This window comes from Nematocida minor, assembly GCF_024244105.1.
Source record: "Nematocida minor strain JUm1510 chromosome Unknown 7859, whole genome shotgun sequence".
NCBI classification, from domain to species: Eukaryota; Fungi; Microsporidia; genus Nematocida; species Nematocida minor.
In genome coordinates this window covers 58,839-77,345 of record NW_026250399.1, presented here as the reverse complement: position 1 = coordinate 77,345, position 18,507 = coordinate 58,839, and the positions used below count along the sequence as shown (strand labels likewise).

Sequence of the window (18,507 nt, the reverse complement as noted above, 5' to 3'; positions counted from 1 at the left end):
TTTATCCTAGAATTATTTTGCACTGTTCTGAAATATATTGTGTTCATAATGTGTACTGGTGCTATAATGGACAGAATTATTTTAATTTTAAATGGACAGTGAAGAGACTGTAGTTCGTGGGATTATCACACTTCCTACTGAATATTTGGAGAAGATTCTTATTGATCCACCCAGAAGGAACGAAAACTCTCTGCTTGATGGATTGGTCTGTGCTCCCAGGATCATCATGTCTCTACTCCAGTCGATGCCAATGCCCTGGGAGGAGAGCAAGGCAGTTAGTTGCACATACAACACAGATGGCCTTGTTCTGGAGTGCAAGTCGCTCCACACAGAGGACAGCATTGACTATGTGTGCAAATGGCTGTACACTATAGAAGGCATTAGAACAGGTACAACATACAGTGTAAAGGAGAGAAGATATACAATGGGAGAGTATAGAAAGTTGAGAGAAGGCTATCCTATGGCTGAAGTGTCTTGTAGAGCTGAAAAGGAAGATCTATTTCCTTTTATGTACCAACAGTCAAGAGCCAGAAACAATCTGAGAGATGGCAGAAAGAGTGAAGAAATGTGCTATAATAGTATACAGCGGCAGATAATTCCAAGAGAAAATGCCAGAATAATAATAAATAGTCATATGAGACGGTCCAAGCCAGTAAAAAAAAGAGCAAAAGACACTAAAGCGTGTGATACTAGCAGGAATAAAGACGAGAGTGCAGGTAATAGTAGTAGATATAAACCACCCAAAAAAGAGTATAGAAGCACGATGGAGTGGATGAAGTTTGCAAAAATATACTTGGCAGTTGGCCGCAGGCTTCTGAGGTATGTGATAAAAGAAAGAAAGATGGGGTATGTGGAAGTATCAGATCGATACGACCTAGATAGGAAAAGAGAGCTAAAAACGAAGGAGAAAAAGAAGAGTAGAATGGGGCAGACATTCCACATTGTAAAAGAGCTGTTCAAACTTCTTTCTCGAGTAGTGAGCATACTGGAGAGGAAGGCTTCAAAAGAGCTTACAGCTGCGGAGTCTATGAAGCTCCTTTTTAAAGAGTTTTCGTGTGTGGGTGTGCACACAGCCATCTACCGGTATAAGTACTCAACCATACGGCAGATATCTGAGAGCTCTCGGGTTTCAAAGCTGCTAAAGTTCTACAAAAATCAAACAGGAAATTGTTACGATCTTCTATGGTGTGAGCCCTGGCGGGTGTGGGTTCTATTTCTTCAGGGCGTATCGCCCCTGCTTGTGCAGAGACTGGAACAGTATGCACTCCGCAGGAGAGAGGGGCGGAGAAAAAGAGAGAAAAAAGTAACAAGCCAAAGAGCAAAGTCAGATGCAGACATACAATTTAAGAAAAAGATAGTAGAAAAGATCGAAGGAGTAGCAAAGATAAACCAAGCACAGATGCAGCTGATCGTGAATCTGCTTAAAACAGCATGGAAGCAGTGGAAGAGCGAAGGTGACTACGTAGCAGAGATAAAAACAAAAGTAACACAAAAGAGTTTTAGCGGTCTCTTAGAAGATTCAGTCGTTTCTCTGCAGAGTATCCTAATATTAGGCATAGAAGAAAGAGGAATGTGTTGGGCTAGAGAGACTGTTACGCTTTGGAACAAACACGCAGAGTGCAAGATAAAGAACAAGAAAGAAATAAAAAAGATCAAATCAAGGATACTCAGAGCATCGATGATAGTAAACAAGAAGATCCAAAGAATAGCAATAGAGCAAGAAATAAAAAAAGGATGCGAGAAGAACATACTAAAAGACTCCTTGATTGCACAATCACTAGACGAACAGTCACATGAAACTGTTCTTACTCTTTCCCTATACGACAACAGCACTCTACTGGATATTCTAGCAGCGTCTCTGAACAGACTCGCTAGTACATATAAAAGACATCTTAAACAAGAAGAGAAGAAAGAGCTAGAGCGTATTACAGCATGCAAAGGTGTCCTAGAAAATACTCTGGCAGTTATCCTTAAGAAGATAGCAAAGAAAAAAGATTCTGTAACGATTAGCATCGACTACTCTGCACAAGAGATAGCATACCACTATCCAGTAGATGAAAGAATGTGTGACTCTTTTCTGGACCATCTTATAGCATACCACTTTGCACAAACGAACATCCAAAACTGCACCCTTCCACTCGATAGCGAGCCACTTCCCTGCACACTCTCTAAACATTCAGAAGAGATGCGAGAAGTACTGGCTAATGCATTCACACTAGAAGGTAAGCGTGCACCAGTATACTTTACGTCTATTGACTATTCGCACTTAGCAGATGAAATCGGTAGAAATACTCTGAAAAGTCATTTGAATGAACAGATTGATCCTGTTATTACTGATTATATTATGAACAGGCTTAGTAGCACACTGGAGTACAAAGACATAGCCACTGTCCAGCGAGTAGGGGTGTGCAGAGGACTGGAATTCTACTCTTCCCTTGCAGAATGCATACTAATGAAGATGGATAGGAGAATCAGAGAAAACGGAAAGGAAAATGTTCTTAAGTACTTCAGATGCGGAAGTGTTTCCTATATACTGCATAGAGAAGAGCTCTTTGGAGCAGCTGAGTCTGTTTTTTCCCGTGGAAAGCTACCAGCTGATAGCTACATACGTAGTAAACTCCTGGAGTCTTCTCTTTACAATGTTTTATCCTCAGCGCATCCTTTGACTAGATGTATGGCCAAACTGCCTGTTCATTTTTTCAGCTCTCATGAAAGCTGCAAGGAGAATGAATTGGATTTGAGATCAGACATATATTCTTGTAATGTAGAGACCATTACTCTGCCTGTAGTGCTCTGCCATAGAATAGACAGCTTTCCTTCTCTACTTCCAATGCACGACTTCAATATTCTATTATCTGCTGACCGCTCTTATCTACAGTCATCAAAGAACAGCTTGAAGACATTTCAATCTAATTTCATGAAGATATACTTTGATGCAGCAGGCACTTCTTTCTTTGTTATATCTGATAGATGGAACCGTCTTCTGATGCAAACTGTTCTCTTTTTTAGAGAGACACTGACAGACGAGTTTATTGACTTTATCAGAGTATCAGAAGAGAAACTCAAAAAAAGAATAATGTCTACGGTAAATACGCAAATAAAAAAAAGATTTCCAAATGTTCTGTTCTATGCAGGAAAAGAGCATGGCGGTCTGAATCTACTCTCATCCCTGGTGCTGATTAAGTCAGTTAGATCTTGGAAGGAAGAGATAGAGCTGTCTATCTCAGCATACGATAAGATATTCAGGGCTCTTGAGAGAATACCACCTGAGCACAGAGCCAATGCTATACACCCGATAGTGAAAGAGCTGCACAGTGAAGGAGTTAACATAAAGGAAACAGGAATACCTCGAATCAGCGCCTTTATACACAAGCCCAAAGTATACCACGTAGAAACACATTGGAGACTTAGAAACTATTTCACATCGGGAAATAGAAGATGGACAAGTGAAGAACACGATGGCTTTTGGATGCCCTGGACAAAGTACAAAGCTTTTCTCTCCCAGACCAATGCATACGCACTGAACCACTCTGCCATTTCTCTTAGGAAGAAATCGAATGCACTGAAAATATACTCAGGCAATCTCCACAGGGTAATTAGACAAAAATGGAATGTATTGCCATCTACAACAGAAGATGATTTTTTAGCCTTAGATCCAACGAACAGCAATAGTGTAATATGCCACACGACTGTAAAAGAGGGTAAAACAAGAGCACAGCTAAGTGATGCTGCCAGACTGCCCAACAGAATGTTTATGCTGTGGTGGAGTCCTGTAATCAACAGAGGCCGAATAAACGTAGGCCATCCATCAGCTGTTGAAGCAACAGGCATACTGCTCACGGGAAAGATAGCTTCTCTAAGAATAAGCTATACTAAAATTTTCAGCGATGGCTTATGGCTGAAAATAAAACAGGAGATAGTTGCCCTAACAGCAAATGTTCTAGAGAAAGGGATACTTCAGTACGGCATAACATCTATAGACATAAAAAAGAGTAACATAAGAACATCTGATGATCCATTGCCCTCTTTGCTATTTGATGTAAGAAATCCTGCTATGTGCAGTGCGTGGGTTCTTGTTTGTCTTCGATGGGGCAACATTGACTCGTGCTCTGTGGAAGAAGAGTGCGCTTATTACTGCACAGAGATGATAAACACAGCATCTAACTATTCCCATAGCAACTACGGGTGTGTTGTTCTTGCTGATCTGCAGCAGTGTAAATATTCGGTTAAAGCAACAGATAGCACACTTGCAGAGATAGCACACCTGATAGACACAGGACTGTTATATAATATACATAGTCTGAATAGTTTGTGCATTCTTAAAACAAGAGTAGCTAAGGCTGTAGGCTATTCTTCTAGCAAGGATGAAGAGGCTGTCTCGGATCCTCGGGCAATGTTCAAGCATGAGAATGCATTGTTTGTGCAGATATCTAGCAGCGCAGCCGCTGGTATAAACATACGCACAGGAGAATATTTCAAGTATGAGTATAAGTCAGGCACTAAGCTGCATAGCATAGTTAAGAGGCTGTACGACCTATTAATAGAGCACAAGGTACAGTATATATATGCACCGCTGAAGGAGTACTCTTTGCTAAGTAAATCAGGCATATCCTACTGCCTTATCAAGACATCTATCGCAATGGAGATAGTCAGATTGCCTAATTCTGCTACTAATGCATATAAAGCATGGCCAGAGACTAAGCCATACACTGCTCTGTGTAGACTAGCCATAATACTTAGACACAGTGTACTATATGAGACAGATGCAGCTGATCTGATAAGCAGAACCGCAAGCGACTTGGAATGGATTGAAATAGAGAACAGGCTTATGCTGGAGATATGCCAGGCAGTGGCGAGCAAGATGGGAGTATCTGGCGATCTTTTTCTCCCCTCTGCAACAGCCCATAAAGTACTGCAGGATATTGTATACAGTGTACACAATGAGAATGTATTTACCAATACTTCAGTTTCCAGGCTTTGGACTAATATGACTAATTGGAGAGATAGATACCAGTTGGTAGATAGCGGCAATGCGCTGCAAAAGCTCCAGAAGAGTATGGCTAGCTTAAGAAGCACCTGTAATAATACTCCAGTTGAAATGAATAGTGATTTGGGAATTGCTGATAGATCATCTAATTCTTTCACTATTGCACAAGACATACTCGCTCATTTAATCCATATTTCTGACCCACTAGTTCCCGTAGTTGGGTTTGTGTGTGGCGCCTTGTCAGCGTATTTTGTCACTCCTAGACAGCTGTTTAGCTCTAGAAACTTCTTTATTTCTCCATTCGATGTGGAGGCTTACCCCATCGCTGCAATAGTGCACACAGCAACGCCTTTTTCGCATGGGATGGTATTTACCTACAGTGGCATCTGCATTCCTTCTGCAATTCCTGTAATTTCTATCGATCTTGCAACTGGTGTATGCTCAGGACATCTATGCGTACCTGAGTCCATTGGAGATACTATCTCCATGAGACAAAAAGACCCGCTTGTCATAGCATACACAGATAAAAAAAGCAGCTTTTTATCAGCGACAGGATGGAATAGAAACATAGTAGAAGAAGAGACACCACTTGCACTTGTGCCTGAAAAACCTCTTCCCTTCTACTCCGAGGAATTCAGAAAAAGCCATTTCCAGCGCACTTAAGTAAAGAACCTGCTATTATTATTTATTGATTTTTCGAATTGCAGAGTGTAAAAAGAACACTTTCTTGAAAAGAAGGTTTTAAATATCCACACCATTCTATTCCTTGCAGTGCACCTACACTAGATTATCTTCAATTGATATCTGCTTCCCTTCATAGACCAGTCACACTCTTCATATCTTGAAAATAATTTGTGTGTAGTTATCGTGCCATGTGTTCGCTTGCAAAAACATTTAGAAACTTTCATTGTTCTTTTTTCTTGTTTTTGTCTAAGTCTTCATTTTCGTCTTCTATCTTTTCTATCTTCAGAGTGTTATCTCGGGTGAACATCACATCCATGAACAGCAAAAGAATTATGAAGTACTTTATGCCTGAAAAGCTCCCTGTCCATATAGTTATCATTCCTATCAGAGGGAATGCTGCGTACACGGTATTACTTAGGAAGTTCGTATCTAGGTACTCGATGTTTATTTTCCTGTATAAAAACATGTCGTCACCGCTGTTGTTATCTCCTTTGGTCATGTACTGCAGGTGGTTGATGGCAGGGCTTTTGCTCTGTCTTTTTTTTATTTCGGGTATTGGGTTTTTGCTATACTTTCTGTCAATGACTCTGTGGACTATGGGGATCTCGTCTTTAACCAGCTCAAAGACACAGATGTCTCCTGCGTGGTACTCCTGTCTCCAGTTGGCAAGTAGCAGAATGTCTCCCCTGTGGAAGCCAGGATACATGCTTTCACTCAGCACAACCACAATGGGCGCCTCTGAGTTGCATATCAGCCCAATGCTCAGCCATATCATGTAGGCACTGCACAGCAGATATGCTGCCTGCACCATCTGCAGCAATAGATCTTTGGCTGTTATTTTGTTGTAATACTCGAAGTCTTCTTTGTTGAAAACCAATTCCGACATTGGAATAAGTCTGAGTATGTCTCCAAGCCTCATAACAAATAAATATTTTACAATTAGCAAGACTTAAAATACCTCCTCTATCTCAAACGATCACTGTACTCTTATCTGCTGCTATTTCACTCACATTTATTGGAGATCTGGTAGATGCACATCATTGTATGTGCGCTAAGACACTCTATAATAATGCACATCTTTTTAACAGTGTAGTTATTATAGTTTACAGAATAATTGCAATAAGTGCAGTAAAGAACAAGCAATAGCTATGCTAGGATGCAGCACTGTCAATAGACAGAGCAGCTAGTGAATTAACTTGGTAGATTACAACAATGCAGTAGACAGTGTACTAGCAGATGTACTGTATACCATGGATAGAAATGAGCATCTATTATTGGAGTATGTGTGTATACTGTGTGCTAGTATAGCCAATCAAAGGATATTCTATAGCTATGTACATTTACGCCTCTATTGCATGGATTGCATTGGGTGTGCTTTTGGTCATTTTCTTGGGGTAATTTTTTATGCAGTGCAGGACCCTAGAGTGGCCAGGCATTCATCCAATTTATAAAAATAGTTTATGCGCGTAAAAGCTGCGTATGGCCTTCTTTGCCCTCTTTTGCTGGTCTGCTCGCCTTTTCCTGCTCTTCTTTTGTGCTGGCGCTCTTTTCAACTATCGATGTTTGAAATTATTTAGCTAGAGTCTTACTATTTTTTTTGGATGATTACACTTACAAGCACAGAGCTAAACTATCTAGTGTACAGGTATCTCATTGAAGAAGGATACACGCATTCTGCATATGTGTTTGGCCACGAAACAATGATTGAGGATAACCCTGCAGTCCCGCAGCTCCAAAAGAATGCGCTAAAACACTATATAATAAAAGGAATAGAAATGGAGTACGTGGAAAAGCACTCGGATATGGCCACAGGGATAAGAAAGTGCACTTCGAAATACAGCATATCCACACCGCACATGTGCATAGAACAGGAAATTGAAATACACCCGCTCTATCTGGAGTCGCAGGAAAGCGACGTGAGTCTCTGCGCATGGGCTGCAAATGGGGAAATGGTGACAGGAAGCCAAAACTGTCTGCTGCGCCTGTGGAGTGTCCCGAATGTAACAAGAGAGTGGAAGCTGGGCATGAACCAAAACAACACCCATGGTATAACCGGGGTGGCAATTGAGTCGGATTCAATCTTTGGCAACCCAAAAAAAGGCACACTCGTGGTGGGAACTACCCATAATGGAGATCTGTTTATTACCAAAAACGGAAAAGAGTGGAAAACCCAGCAGGGACACAGAGGGCCCATTGTGGCTGTGTCCCTGAAGGGCGAAGAGCTGCTCACGGGGGGCTGGGATGGCCTGTGTAAAAAATGGAAAATAGAGAACAACTCGCTTGTAGATGTAAAGACATGGTCACTACACAAAGGTCCCATTATGGACATACTCTCCCTCGAGCAGGGCATCATAACGTGCAGTGCTGATGGCACTCTTGCGTGCATAGAGCAAAAGAAAAGCGACTCGCATGTGGTCAAGCTGGTTGGGCACGAGAGCGAGATAAACTCGATAGTCGAGATGAATGGGCGGATAATTTCTTGCTCAGACGACAAAAGTCTGAAGATTTGGAAGTTCAATCAGAAGGACCCTCTGAGCACGCTGACAGGGCACACGCAAGAGGTGTACTCGATTGCAAGCTCTGCGAATATCTTTGCTTCAGGGTCTTTTGATGCTACAATTGGCTTGTGGTCTCCGGAGAGGGACGAAGCCCTGCGGTTTCTGATAGGGCACGAAAAGCCCATATACACGGTGGACTTCTCCCGGGATGGAACGCTCTTGGCATCGGGCGGGCTGGATCCTGTTGTGAAGCTGTGGGATGTGCGGTCTAACGAGCTGGTGAAAGAGTTTGACATTGGAGCTGCGATATACCAGATAGAGTTTTCGCCAAAGGACAACACTCTGCTGGTGTGCAGCTCAGATCCTCGGCCGATTATTCTTGATATTCGAAAATAAATTACGTATTAAATAGCCAATGGGTAAGCCAATTAATCTTTATCTTTTTGCTCTCTTTGGTTTCTACCGTATAATCAAACTGTTGCTCTGATTGACTCTGTCTCGTACTGTTTGTAGAGTGTTTTTCATTTTTATTTCGGTTATTCTATTTGGTGAAAGTAAACTAAAAATGTACTTAATTTATAATGGTACACCTTTCTGCCAAAAACTTTGCAATTTAGAATAAAAGTGCAGAAATAAAACAAAAACACACTTCAGTATGAGAATACTCAAGAAAAAGAAAAAACGGATAAAACATAGAGACATTTTAGCAGGAGCAAAAAGTCTTACTCACTATGAGCTGTCTATGCTCTATGGTAATTTGGTTCAAACTATTTTTAATTTTAATCGCACTAGCACATAGAGCAATGAATAGCAGAAGTACTGTATATTAACCATCCTGTCATAGCTATACATTTAATTAGAAATAGTAAACTATATGAAGCATAGGAGAAGAAAGTTAAAGATAGAAGAAATCTTGTTGTAGATTGGTGACACTGTGGTAGTTAGTGGCAAGGTAGACTGTTCTAGCGTATACTCGGGCTATACTTCATTTAATGGGCTGCTAAGTCATTTTAAGTTATTCGAGCGAGAATAATATTTGAAATATATTTTGCAGCTCAGAAAAATTGAATGGCAGGAAGAAGAAAAGAATCACTCACGGCAAAAGCAAAAGAAAACAAAGTAGAGCTGGAAGAGCCAGCAACCCCAAGAAAAAGAGCAGCTGCAGCAAGAAAGAAGGAGAGTCCCAGTGAAAACCAAGAGACAGAGCTCAATGAGTTTGTAGGACAGGAAATTGTTCTGAGCGAGACAGAAGAAGAGAAAGACCCAGAGACTGAAAATAACAGCAATGCAGCAGAGGAAGAATTAGCTCAAGAAGACTCTCAGAGCAATTCTTTAGATGGCTCCAATGATAGACCCAATGACAATGAATCCGAGGAGGAAACGGTATCTACAAGAAAAGCAGCTAAAACAAGAAAAGCTCCAGCTGATTCAGAACCAAAGCCCGTGAAAAAGAAAGCATCTGCAGCTGCCGCTAAAACAAAAGCAGAAAAAAGCAAAGAAATACCAACCCAAGATGCACAAGAGAATGCTGTGCTGGAGTACCTTAGAAGAATCAATGAGCCCGTGAATGCTGTGGAGATAGGCCTGAACTTCCAGACGGGGCCGTATGCTATGTCTAGTCTTGCAGCTCGTAAGATAGTTCTGCAGCTGGTGAGCAAGGGCCTGATCACAGAGAAGAAGGCAGGCGCATCAACAATTTACGTGCCCGTGCACACAGAAGAAGACAACAATGTAGAAACAGAAGAGCTGGATATGAAAATAAAGGAGAAGGAGGAAGAGAACACAGAAATAAAAAAAGAGGTGGAAGAGCTGAAAAACAAAAAAAACGAGCTCAACAAATACCCATCAGATCAAAAACTTCTTCTGGAGCTGGAGGATCTAGAGATAGAGATATCGATCAAAGAGGAGAGAATAGCAGAGTTCAAAAAGATGAACAAGAGCATAGACCCAAAAGAGAAAGAAAAGATGCTTAAGGACCTAGATAAAAAGATAAAGCTGCAAAAGAAAATCAGAACAGCGTTCAAACACATCATAGGAGACATATGCGAAGGAATGGGCACAAAGCCATCTGCCCTCATGGAACAGCTGGGAATAACAGAGCCCACCAACTGAGCAGTTTGTAGCTGATGTGTGGCTGCATTGAGACTCACCCGATAGTCAGCACTGGATAACATCTCGTACTGTTTATCATCTACTAGTGCTTATTGAACATTTATCTGATTCCATAATAGGAATAGAAGTATAAACAGAGAATGCAGTACTCCCAGTAAAAGAAGAGAGTTAGTAACTCACTGACCTACATAGTAAGTCGACTGAAGCATAACCATAAATAAACTATTCATTATGATTTCTCACACTCAGATTACTGAAAACATTTTCTTACATTGCAGTTTAAAACATTTCCATATAGAGAAATATTACAGTTATAGCAGTATTTTCTTATAGAGCAATCAATAGAAAGTATGGCTCTTTTAGAGTCGCATTCTTGAGATATCCACAAAGGGCAAAATAGAAAATTAAATACTAGCCACTCGCTTATTTATTGTCCTTTATTTACCACGAGAGAAGAGCGGATCAAACTGTGTCTGAAGAGTCTTCTCCAATCGCTGGAACAAAAGCTTGTCAAAGACACCTTCGTCCTTCTCTATTGACAGGACCACATGGCTGGGCTTGCTGAGCTTTGTGGCTAGATCCTTCTGGGACATCCCCATTTTCTCGCGCGCTGTTTTCACGGCCTTCCCGAAGCCCTTTGGAAACTTAAGGACTTTGAGGACTCCCGACTCCTCATCGTAGAGAACAGAAGAAGACACGCCAGACATAGGCCGTGGCTGCGGGGGCTTGGATACGGTTTTAGTTAGTCGTACGACTCTATCGTCAAACATGTGTGCTGTTTTGGAGGTTGTCTTTTGTGTTGGTCTGGGCATTAGGAGAGCAGAAATATTGCAATAAATATTTTAGGGAAGAGAGGAGGAGAGAGCAGGGCAGACAGAGATGCCGAGCGCTAATGGTATAATGGTAGAACGCAACCCTTCCAAGGTTAAGACCCGGGTTCGATTCCCGGTTAGCGCACTTTTTATATTTTGCAGATTTTACAAGCCCATGTCCGTAGAACAGAGATTGCTCGCTCTTGCGGATTTACCACCGAAGGAAATGTATGCGAAGCTGTGCGAGATAAAGCAGCAGGGCGCAGAGGAAGACACAAACTACATCGCCGGCAAGATATCTGAGTGCGAAAAGGGCCTGAGGCACAGGAAGCACTTTCACCTGCTGTACGCCACCATAGAAATACTGCGAATAGCAGCACCGCACAACCCGTTCTCAGAGGAGAGCATTAAAGAAGCCTTCAAGCAGCTGGTCCACAAGGGGCCCAGGCACTCTGAGGACAAAAGAGCCTTTGAGATAATAGCGCACTATCGAATGGTGAGCTTGATCGATAGCGTAAAGACAATCAACACTCTCGCAGAGCTGGCGCTTTTGAATCTCTCGCAGAAGTGGAGTCTTGAGATGCTGCAGTCCATTGTAGAGGAAAAGGAGGAGGATCTCGGAAGAGAAGTTAAAATTAAAATTGCAAAAAGAGTTGCAGAGGGCTCTTCGCTTCTCGAGGTGTTTATAGAAAAGTATCCCGTGCTTTTTATGCCAGCAGTGAGCGAGGTGATAAGAGCAGCCAAAAAGTCCCAGATAGAGCTAGTGCGAAAGTTCAACACTCTTAGCAAAGAAGTTGTTACAATGGAGGTGATAGAAGCGATCATTAATGAAAGAAATAACAAAAAAGAGTTTCTTGCTTTTGTGGGGGATGCAGCGGTAAGACAGGAGATGCTTAAGGCCGTTGAAGACCTATCAGAGGACAGATCTGCATGGATCAGGTGCCAAGTGCCTATAATTCTTCTGAATAAGTCGAAAAGCATCTTCTACACCTCGGCTGCTGCTGCGTCCATCAGAAACTCAGCCCTAGAGATAATTAAAAGACGCATGCATGACTCATCATCGCAGGTGCGCCTCGGGATGCTTAAAGAGATAACGCCAGCAGTCATGTCCGATCTATCTGAGGTAAAACATGCTGTGGTAGAGAGACTGAGAGACACGAGCAGAGACGTAAGAAAAGAAGCACTGAAGATACTCGCACTGGAGTATTCAGAGGTGCTGCAGAAAGACGCTAATGAGATCCACAGAAATGCAGACGCATGCTTTATATGCCGAAAGAAAGAGACTCAATCCACCTTTTTAGTCGATCTGCTGCTATCTATTTTCATCAATGATCATGCAGTCCAGGTGAGCCTTGTCAAGACATTCTTCAATGCGCTCACAACGAGCGAAAGGTTTGGACGCGATGTACTGCACATGGCGCTGCTTGCAGAGATATTCTGCATGGTGCTTAAGTCCCCTGAGGACATAGAAACTCTGACAGGGTGCTCGTCTGCCCTGGGAATACTTGGCATCAACTCATTTGAGAAATACTCAGTGTGTAGCTCGCATGGAAACACCGTTGAGCTCCTAATGAAGATTCTTGGGCCTGATTTATACGGTCTAGAAGTCATTCCTACAAAAGACTCCCCCATTAGCATGGTTATTATGCTGTGCGAAGGCTATCCTAAGGGGTCTATTCCGCAGCACTTGTTGAACCTTCTGAAGCTCCTGCTTCCCTCGGTTTCTGAAGACACTTTCTACCGAATAGCCAGAATACTGACAGTTACTGAGCACAATGGAGGAAATGGGTGGGGAGAAGCTGAGGAGTATACAGGGTATTCTAAGCAGTACCTAGAGATAAAACAGATTACATCGAGCAATGCGTACGACTTTTCAATGGACATCTCCAGAATGGAGGATAACTCAATGATAAGCGCAGGGAATGTGAGCGTAGACATCTCTGAGCAGGAGAAGAAGCTCGATGGGTACTGCAAAAAGATGCTTATGATGGTTCAAATGGACCTGCTAGAGTGCTGCATCAGATCTGCTCTGTTGGAGAGAGCTATCTTTAAGTATTTCCTGTCCCATCCCTACACAGACCACACATACTTCGAAAAGTCGCTTTTTTTTAAGCAGAGGCTGGTAATTGGGATTAGATCGCACCCTGACGTAGAAATACGCTTGATGTTCTCGGTACTTTCTGTTCTGGTGTGCCAGCAGACCTCTCTCACACTAAACAGCAAGAGCGTAATAAGTATTCTCTCTTTCCTGTGCTGGGTGTCGATTGAGTACACGCGCGCGCGCGCAGTAGAGGCAGTGTGCTCTCTCTTTAGATCGAATGTCTCGCTGGCGCAGGAGTTTTTCTCGTTCTTCACGAACCTCAAGAGACTGCAGATAGAAGACACAGATAAACAGAACGAGCTGTACATTCTGTCAGAGGAAGTGTGCAGCATGCTTGTAAAGGAAACGAGTAAGCTAGGGATCAATCCTGCCCAGTACTCAAACGACATGCCCCCGGGCCTCTGCGAGGAGCTAAAGCTCAGAGGAGGCTGGGCCACCGCTCTGTTTATTCTTGATGATGACCACTTCAGCGCCAATCTGCTAACAGTTTTCAAACAAAAAAACAAATAAAAGGATTTCTATGTTACACTTTCGAATAATATTTTTTTAAGTGCGTGATTTATTTTTAAACCGTCCAATAACAGCTGCAGTTCCTTAAGTTCTTCTCTGCTTATGCTTTATTTTTCAGCCTCTTGAGCTGTCTTATCTACTCTCATCAGATAGCTTACTATCCCAGTTATTCAATCAGTTATCTATCTACCACTGCAATCTGCTATTGGACTGATCATACTATTGTATATTTATTGCTTTATGTTGCTTAAATATAGTGTAATGGCTCTATTAATCATTTTGATGGCATACGTTGTCTTTTCTTTGATCTTCTGAACGCATCCTATGCTTAGGGGGTGTGTAAGAGCTAGTTGCTACATTGCACTCAGTATTAGCAAGAGCGCGTAAAGATTGTGGCTCCTCGATGTGGATAAAGCGTAGATTTTTTTTATTATTTGCTGAATGTACGCAATACTAACAGAAGATGTACTCAAGGAGAAGAAAGAGGTGGCTGTAGCAGGAGAGATACTCCTGGAAGACGATGACATTTTTATGAAGGGCGCAGATGGCTACAGAGCCCTCCTGTGTTTTGACGATGAAAATGAGTCGCAGAGACACGATATATCAGAGTATGAGGGCGAAACAGCGCTGGTGTACGGAACAGTGGAGCCAGCAGGGATTAAAGTGGTGGGGCACAGCGCCTTTAAGAAGCCCCTGGACATGGACCTCTTCAAAAGCGCCATAAAAGAGATAAACAGCCACCCTGATCTATTTTGCAGAGATATCAATGCAAAAGAGGAAATATAAACAGAGACACTCTCTGATCAGATAGTTATTATAAATAAATTCAGAGCTCCTTTGTCATGGGTGTATGTGTATTTATTATGTCGCCAGGAGTTGCCATGGCAATGAAACTAGGTTTTACGCAGATATTTAAGCCGAAGCAGAGTAATGCAAAAAATGGGAGGTAAGGTGAGCTATATCAACAAGACACAGACAGAACAAAAAGTATTATCGCTGGACATAGGGAAGAAAGGCCTTCAGAAGATCCCTGAGGAAGTGTTTACATCGCCCACGCTCAACTGGCTGATTGTCTCGAACAATAGGATACGATCCATCCCAAAAGAGATAAAGTACATGACAAGTCTCACGCGGCTTGCGCTGAACGACAACTGGATAGAGACAGTGTCTGAAGAGATGGGCGAGATAACAAATCTCACATGGGTTGATCTTACGCGCAATAGACTCCGAGATCTTCCAGACACTCTTTCCAATCTCAAAAACATCGCAGGCCTGGGGCTCAGCGAGAACAGATTTGAGAAGATTCCAGACTGCGTGTTTGGAATGACCTCTCTGTGCAAGTTTGGGTTCTTCAGCAACAAACTAACAGCTATCCCCCCAGAGATAGCCATGCTTCAAAATCTCACAAAAATAGATCTGAGCAACAACGACATCGTAAGCGTGCCCAAGGAGATATGCAAGCTCTCCAGGCTCGTATGGCTGAATCTGAGCAACAACAAAATAAAAGAGCTGCCTGCTGAAATGGGCAGATTGTACCTACTACAAGAGCTGGGCCTAGGAAATAACTCACTTACGCACTTGCCTGACTTGGGCGCGCTAAAGCGCCTTATGATACTCCCCGTGTACAGAAACCAGCTGGAAGAGCTTGGCGCATGGGTGGGAAAGCTTGACAGAGTTGAAAAGCTGGACTTCAGCAACAACAAGCTTAAGGCCATTCCTCCCTGCATATTTTCTCTGAAAAAACTTCGATATCTCAACGTAAAAAACAACCTCCTGGAAGAGATAGAGATGCAGGTCTATCCCTGCACAACCTACCCGCTAGAAATAATAGACCTAAGCGATAACCTGCTGAAGCACATACCCTACAAGCTGTTCACCGTATTTTCATCGCTGTCTACGCTTCGGGCAGTTGGGAACCCGTACGAGCAAGAACAAAGAATAGTCCCGAGAACATGCCCCACACTTAATCAGCTCTGCAGTGTATATATCATACCAGGCCCTGGGATATGGCCGCACAAAGAGTGCGTGTTCTCCAGGGATGGAAGGGTGTGCGACTCGTGCAACAAGTGGTTCTCGTACGAGCCTCGGGTTATGCTCAAAAAACAGATTTCATTAGACGGCCGCCGGGTTATTGTAAAAAAGATACTCTGCTCAGCACACTGCCAGCTGAGCAGCTAGTCACATAATAAAACTATCAACTTGATTTATTTTGTTTGCAGTTATTTTTTCTTTCCCAGCTGTTTGAAAAGATCGTTCATTTTCAGAAGGATATTTTTAACCTCTGGGTCTACCTGTTTCTCCTGTCCTGTGATTTGCTCTAGCTCTTCCTTGCCGAAGGAGAACGAGATATCGTCTATAGTTACAATCATTGACTTTCTTCTTTTGCTGCTTTCATTAGCTCTGTCGTTTTTTCTTTTTTTGTTTTTCTCTTTTTCTGCTTGTTTTTCTCTGGCTTCCTGCTTTTGCAGCTGTCTTTGTTTTTCTTCTTGCTCTTCTTTTATTCGGAGATTCTCTGCTTCGATGTTTTCCAAGTACTGGGACACTGTGAGGGCGCCTAGGGCAGGATTGTGTGCTAGGAAGTGGTCTATGCGCTTACTGCATGATGTGTACAGGGCTTGGATGCAGTCGTTTCTTTTTGCCAAGAGCTTGATCTCAAGGACATCCACCACGGCTTGCTCTTCCATACAATAAAAATGTTTTAAGAATTTATTCAGATCTAGATAAAGGATGTGCACTTCTGATTTATTCAATCTAGGAAAGGAACCACGAGCTTACCTCGCAGGCTCCTGATGTGACCACAGTGATCAGCAGACAGAGGGACACTGCAAAGACAAAAAGAGAAATGGAGGAGAGCGAAGAGCTTCTGGAAGAAGACTTGAGAATCTGCAGCGACTTTATGCTGGACAGCGAGATGGAAAAGACAGAACATGCTGAACAGAGCAGTAGAAATATGCTCTTAGCATGGCTTGGTGTAAGCGCGCTAAGAAGGTAGTCTACGCTAGAAACAGAGAGCATGCACACTGCCAGAGAGGAAAGGACGTTGGCTGCAAAGAGAGGGAAGAGTGTGAGCATCTGCTTGTCAAACACTGCTATGCTGTCCTGCAGGCTTGTCTCTGAAGAGCTGGAGCTAGAGTGAGATACAGATGAGCGAGATGACTCTTTACTATGTGACGAATCACTCAATAAAGAAGAGTACAGCGACTCACTGAGAGAAGGAGAGTCTAAAAGAGACGATCTATCGCTTATAGATGATGGCCTACTGGCTGACTGCCCAGATGATCCTATGCTGCTGTTCTTACTGCTACTAGACTGGCTACTACTTCCGCTGCTAGGCCTGCTAATTGACATACTACTGCTAGACAAGCTGCTTAACAAGCTGCTAGAAAGTGAGCTACTGCTAGGCTTACTATTGCTACTGCTAGAATGTGACTGGCTACTAGATGATTGACTGCTAGATGATTTGCTACTGCTAGAATTTGACTGACTGCTAGATGATTTGCTATTGCTTAACTGACTGCTAGATAAGCTGCTAGAAAGTGAGCTATCACTAGATAAACTACTAGGCTTACTATTGCTGCTGCTAGATGATTTACTGCTGCTAGAATTTGATTGACTACTAGATGATTTGCTACTGCTGCTTAGGAGACTGCTAGACAAGCTGCTAGATGATTTACTGCTCTTTGACTGGCTGCTAGACAAGCTGCTAGATGATTTGCTGCTGCTACTAGATGATTTGCTGCTGCTACTTAATGAGCTAATACTATCTGAGAGTGAGCTAGATGGCACTGGTGCAGAAGAAGACTGGCCGAATGTCCACGAAAAAAAGAACGCAAATACCCCAAAGGTTGACCATCCAAATAGAACACACGCGAGTATGCTAATAGATGCAATAGAGGTCGACATGCTAGATGAAGAAAGAACACTGGACACCAGCTTCCACATTACTATGCAGATAGTGCAGACTGATCCAAATATAAAGCATGACGATGTCAGCAGGTGGTTTCGCACAAAATGGACAAAACACGAGAGCATGTCAAACGAGTCTGAATCGCTTGAAAGATGAATCTCAGACGAAGAGCTTCTTCTGAGTATTTCGCCCATAAACTGTGTTGCTGTAGATACTCTCGATCCAAAGACCTTTCTGAAGCACTTGGTCAGTAGCGGATAGCTATCTTCTTTGAACTTTGGGAAAAGAATTGAAAATATGATCCTTCTATCTTTTTTGCTGATCAGAGAGTCTCGTACAAGATCCTCTATTTCGGAAAGAGTTTTATTGTATCTTGAGTAGTGGTCTACAACCTTTTGGTTGATGGACTGCTGGATGCTTTTAAAGCTTGCAATTGATGAGTCTATGCTTGAAGAGTGCGGCCTAGAGCTTATGCTGCTCTCTATCTTTTCCTTCTGCGAGAGCAGCGATGACTTGGCGCTGCTTATCTCTGCGTGCAGTCTGTCCTTTCTTTCTACAAGCAGAGTTAGCTTGAGCTTCAGCACTTTCTGCAGCATAAGAGGATCGCGTGATGAGCTTATCTCGCTGATCTTCTCGTAGCTGCTGTTTAGCAATATGCTCCTATTCTCTATTTTTCTTTCCAAATGGCTCAGCTCTTTTAAGTATTTGCTCAGCTCCTTCATGTACTCCCTTGACATACTGCTGGAGCTCTTTCTGCTGCTCCCCAGCAGTGCTTGGCTCTTTGAGAAAACTCTCACTGATTTTGACGATGTGCTTAATGAATGTTCCATGATTTTACAGCTCAGCCAATACTCCAATATATATATAACGTAGGTGGCTCTTTCTCTCTGTGCACC

The 18,507-nt window shown here is 42.6% G+C and overlaps 10 protein-coding genes across 10 annotated transcripts; 6 read left to right on the top strand and 4 right to left on the bottom strand.

The window, feature by feature from the left end:
• Positions 1-91: 91 nt before the first annotated feature.
• On the top strand, positions 92-5,650 carry NEMIN01_0608 (pre-mRNA-processing factor 8; the record flags this gene model as incomplete). The annotated part of the gene is made up of 1 exon (XM_051476550.1): positions 92-5,650. One exon carries the CDS (start codon positions 92-94, stop codon positions 5,648-5,650), a length of 5,559 nt encoding a protein of 1,852 aa, XP_051332510.1.
• A 241-nt stretch (positions 5,651-5,891) lies between these two features.
• NEMIN01_0607 (signal peptidase I) lies at positions 5,892-6,590 on the bottom strand (the record flags this gene model as incomplete). Its single annotated transcript, XM_051476549.1, has 1 exon — positions 5,892-6,590. The coding sequence occupies one exon, from the start codon at positions 6,588-6,590 to the stop codon at positions 5,892-5,894; it is 699 nt and encodes a 232-aa protein (XP_051332509.1).
• Positions 6,591-7,272: 682 nt separating this feature from the next.
• Positions 7,273-8,565, top strand: NEMIN01_0606 (transducin (beta)-like 1; the record flags this gene model as incomplete). The annotated part of the gene is made up of 1 exon (XM_051476548.1): positions 7,273-8,565. The coding sequence occupies one exon, from the start codon at positions 7,273-7,275 to the stop codon at positions 8,563-8,565; it is 1,293 nt and encodes a 430-aa protein (XP_051332508.1).
• Positions 8,566-9,237: 672 nt separating this feature from the next.
• On the top strand, positions 9,238-10,281 carry NEMIN01_0605 (uncharacterized protein; the record flags this gene model as incomplete). Its single annotated transcript, XM_051476547.1, has 1 exon — positions 9,238-10,281. One exon carries the CDS (start codon positions 9,238-9,240, stop codon positions 10,279-10,281), a length of 1,044 nt encoding a protein of 347 aa, XP_051332507.1.
• Positions 10,282-10,718: 437 nt separating this feature from the next.
• NEMIN01_0604 (putative transcription factor) lies at positions 10,719-11,093 on the bottom strand (the record flags this gene model as incomplete). The annotated part of the gene is made up of 1 exon (XM_051476546.1): positions 10,719-11,093. The coding sequence occupies one exon, from the start codon at positions 11,091-11,093 to the stop codon at positions 10,719-10,721; it is 375 nt and encodes a 124-aa protein (XP_051332506.1).
• A 175-nt stretch (positions 11,094-11,268) lies between these two features.
• On the top strand, positions 11,269-13,704 carry NEMIN01_0603 (uncharacterized protein; the record flags this gene model as incomplete). The annotated part of the gene is made up of 1 exon (XM_051476545.1): positions 11,269-13,704. The coding sequence occupies one exon, from the start codon at positions 11,269-11,271 to the stop codon at positions 13,702-13,704; it is 2,436 nt and encodes an 811-aa protein (XP_051332505.1).
• A 441-nt stretch (positions 13,705-14,145) lies between these two features.
• NEMIN01_0602 (uncharacterized protein) lies at positions 14,146-14,490 on the top strand (the record flags this gene model as incomplete). The annotated part of the gene is made up of 1 exon (XM_051476544.1): positions 14,146-14,490. The coding sequence occupies one exon, from the start codon at positions 14,146-14,148 to the stop codon at positions 14,488-14,490; it is 345 nt and encodes a 114-aa protein (XP_051332504.1).
• Positions 14,491-14,643: 153 nt separating this feature from the next.
• NEMIN01_0601 (uncharacterized protein) lies at positions 14,644-15,882 on the top strand (the record flags this gene model as incomplete). Its single annotated transcript, XM_051476543.1, has 1 exon — positions 14,644-15,882. The coding sequence occupies one exon, from the start codon at positions 14,644-14,646 to the stop codon at positions 15,880-15,882; it is 1,239 nt and encodes a 412-aa protein (XP_051332503.1).
• A 41-nt stretch (positions 15,883-15,923) lies between these two features.
• Positions 15,924-16,388, bottom strand: NEMIN01_0600 (uncharacterized protein; the record flags this gene model as incomplete). Its single annotated transcript, XM_051476542.1, has 1 exon — positions 15,924-16,388. The coding sequence occupies one exon, from the start codon at positions 16,386-16,388 to the stop codon at positions 15,924-15,926; it is 465 nt and encodes a 154-aa protein (XP_051332502.1).
• Positions 16,389-16,455: 67 nt separating this feature from the next.
• Positions 16,456-18,441, bottom strand: NEMIN01_0599 (uncharacterized protein; the record flags this gene model as incomplete). Its single annotated transcript, XM_051476541.1, has 1 exon — positions 16,456-18,441. One exon carries the CDS (start codon positions 18,439-18,441, stop codon positions 16,456-16,458), a length of 1,986 nt encoding a protein of 661 aa, XP_051332501.1.
• Positions 18,442-18,507: the final 66 nt, after the last annotated feature.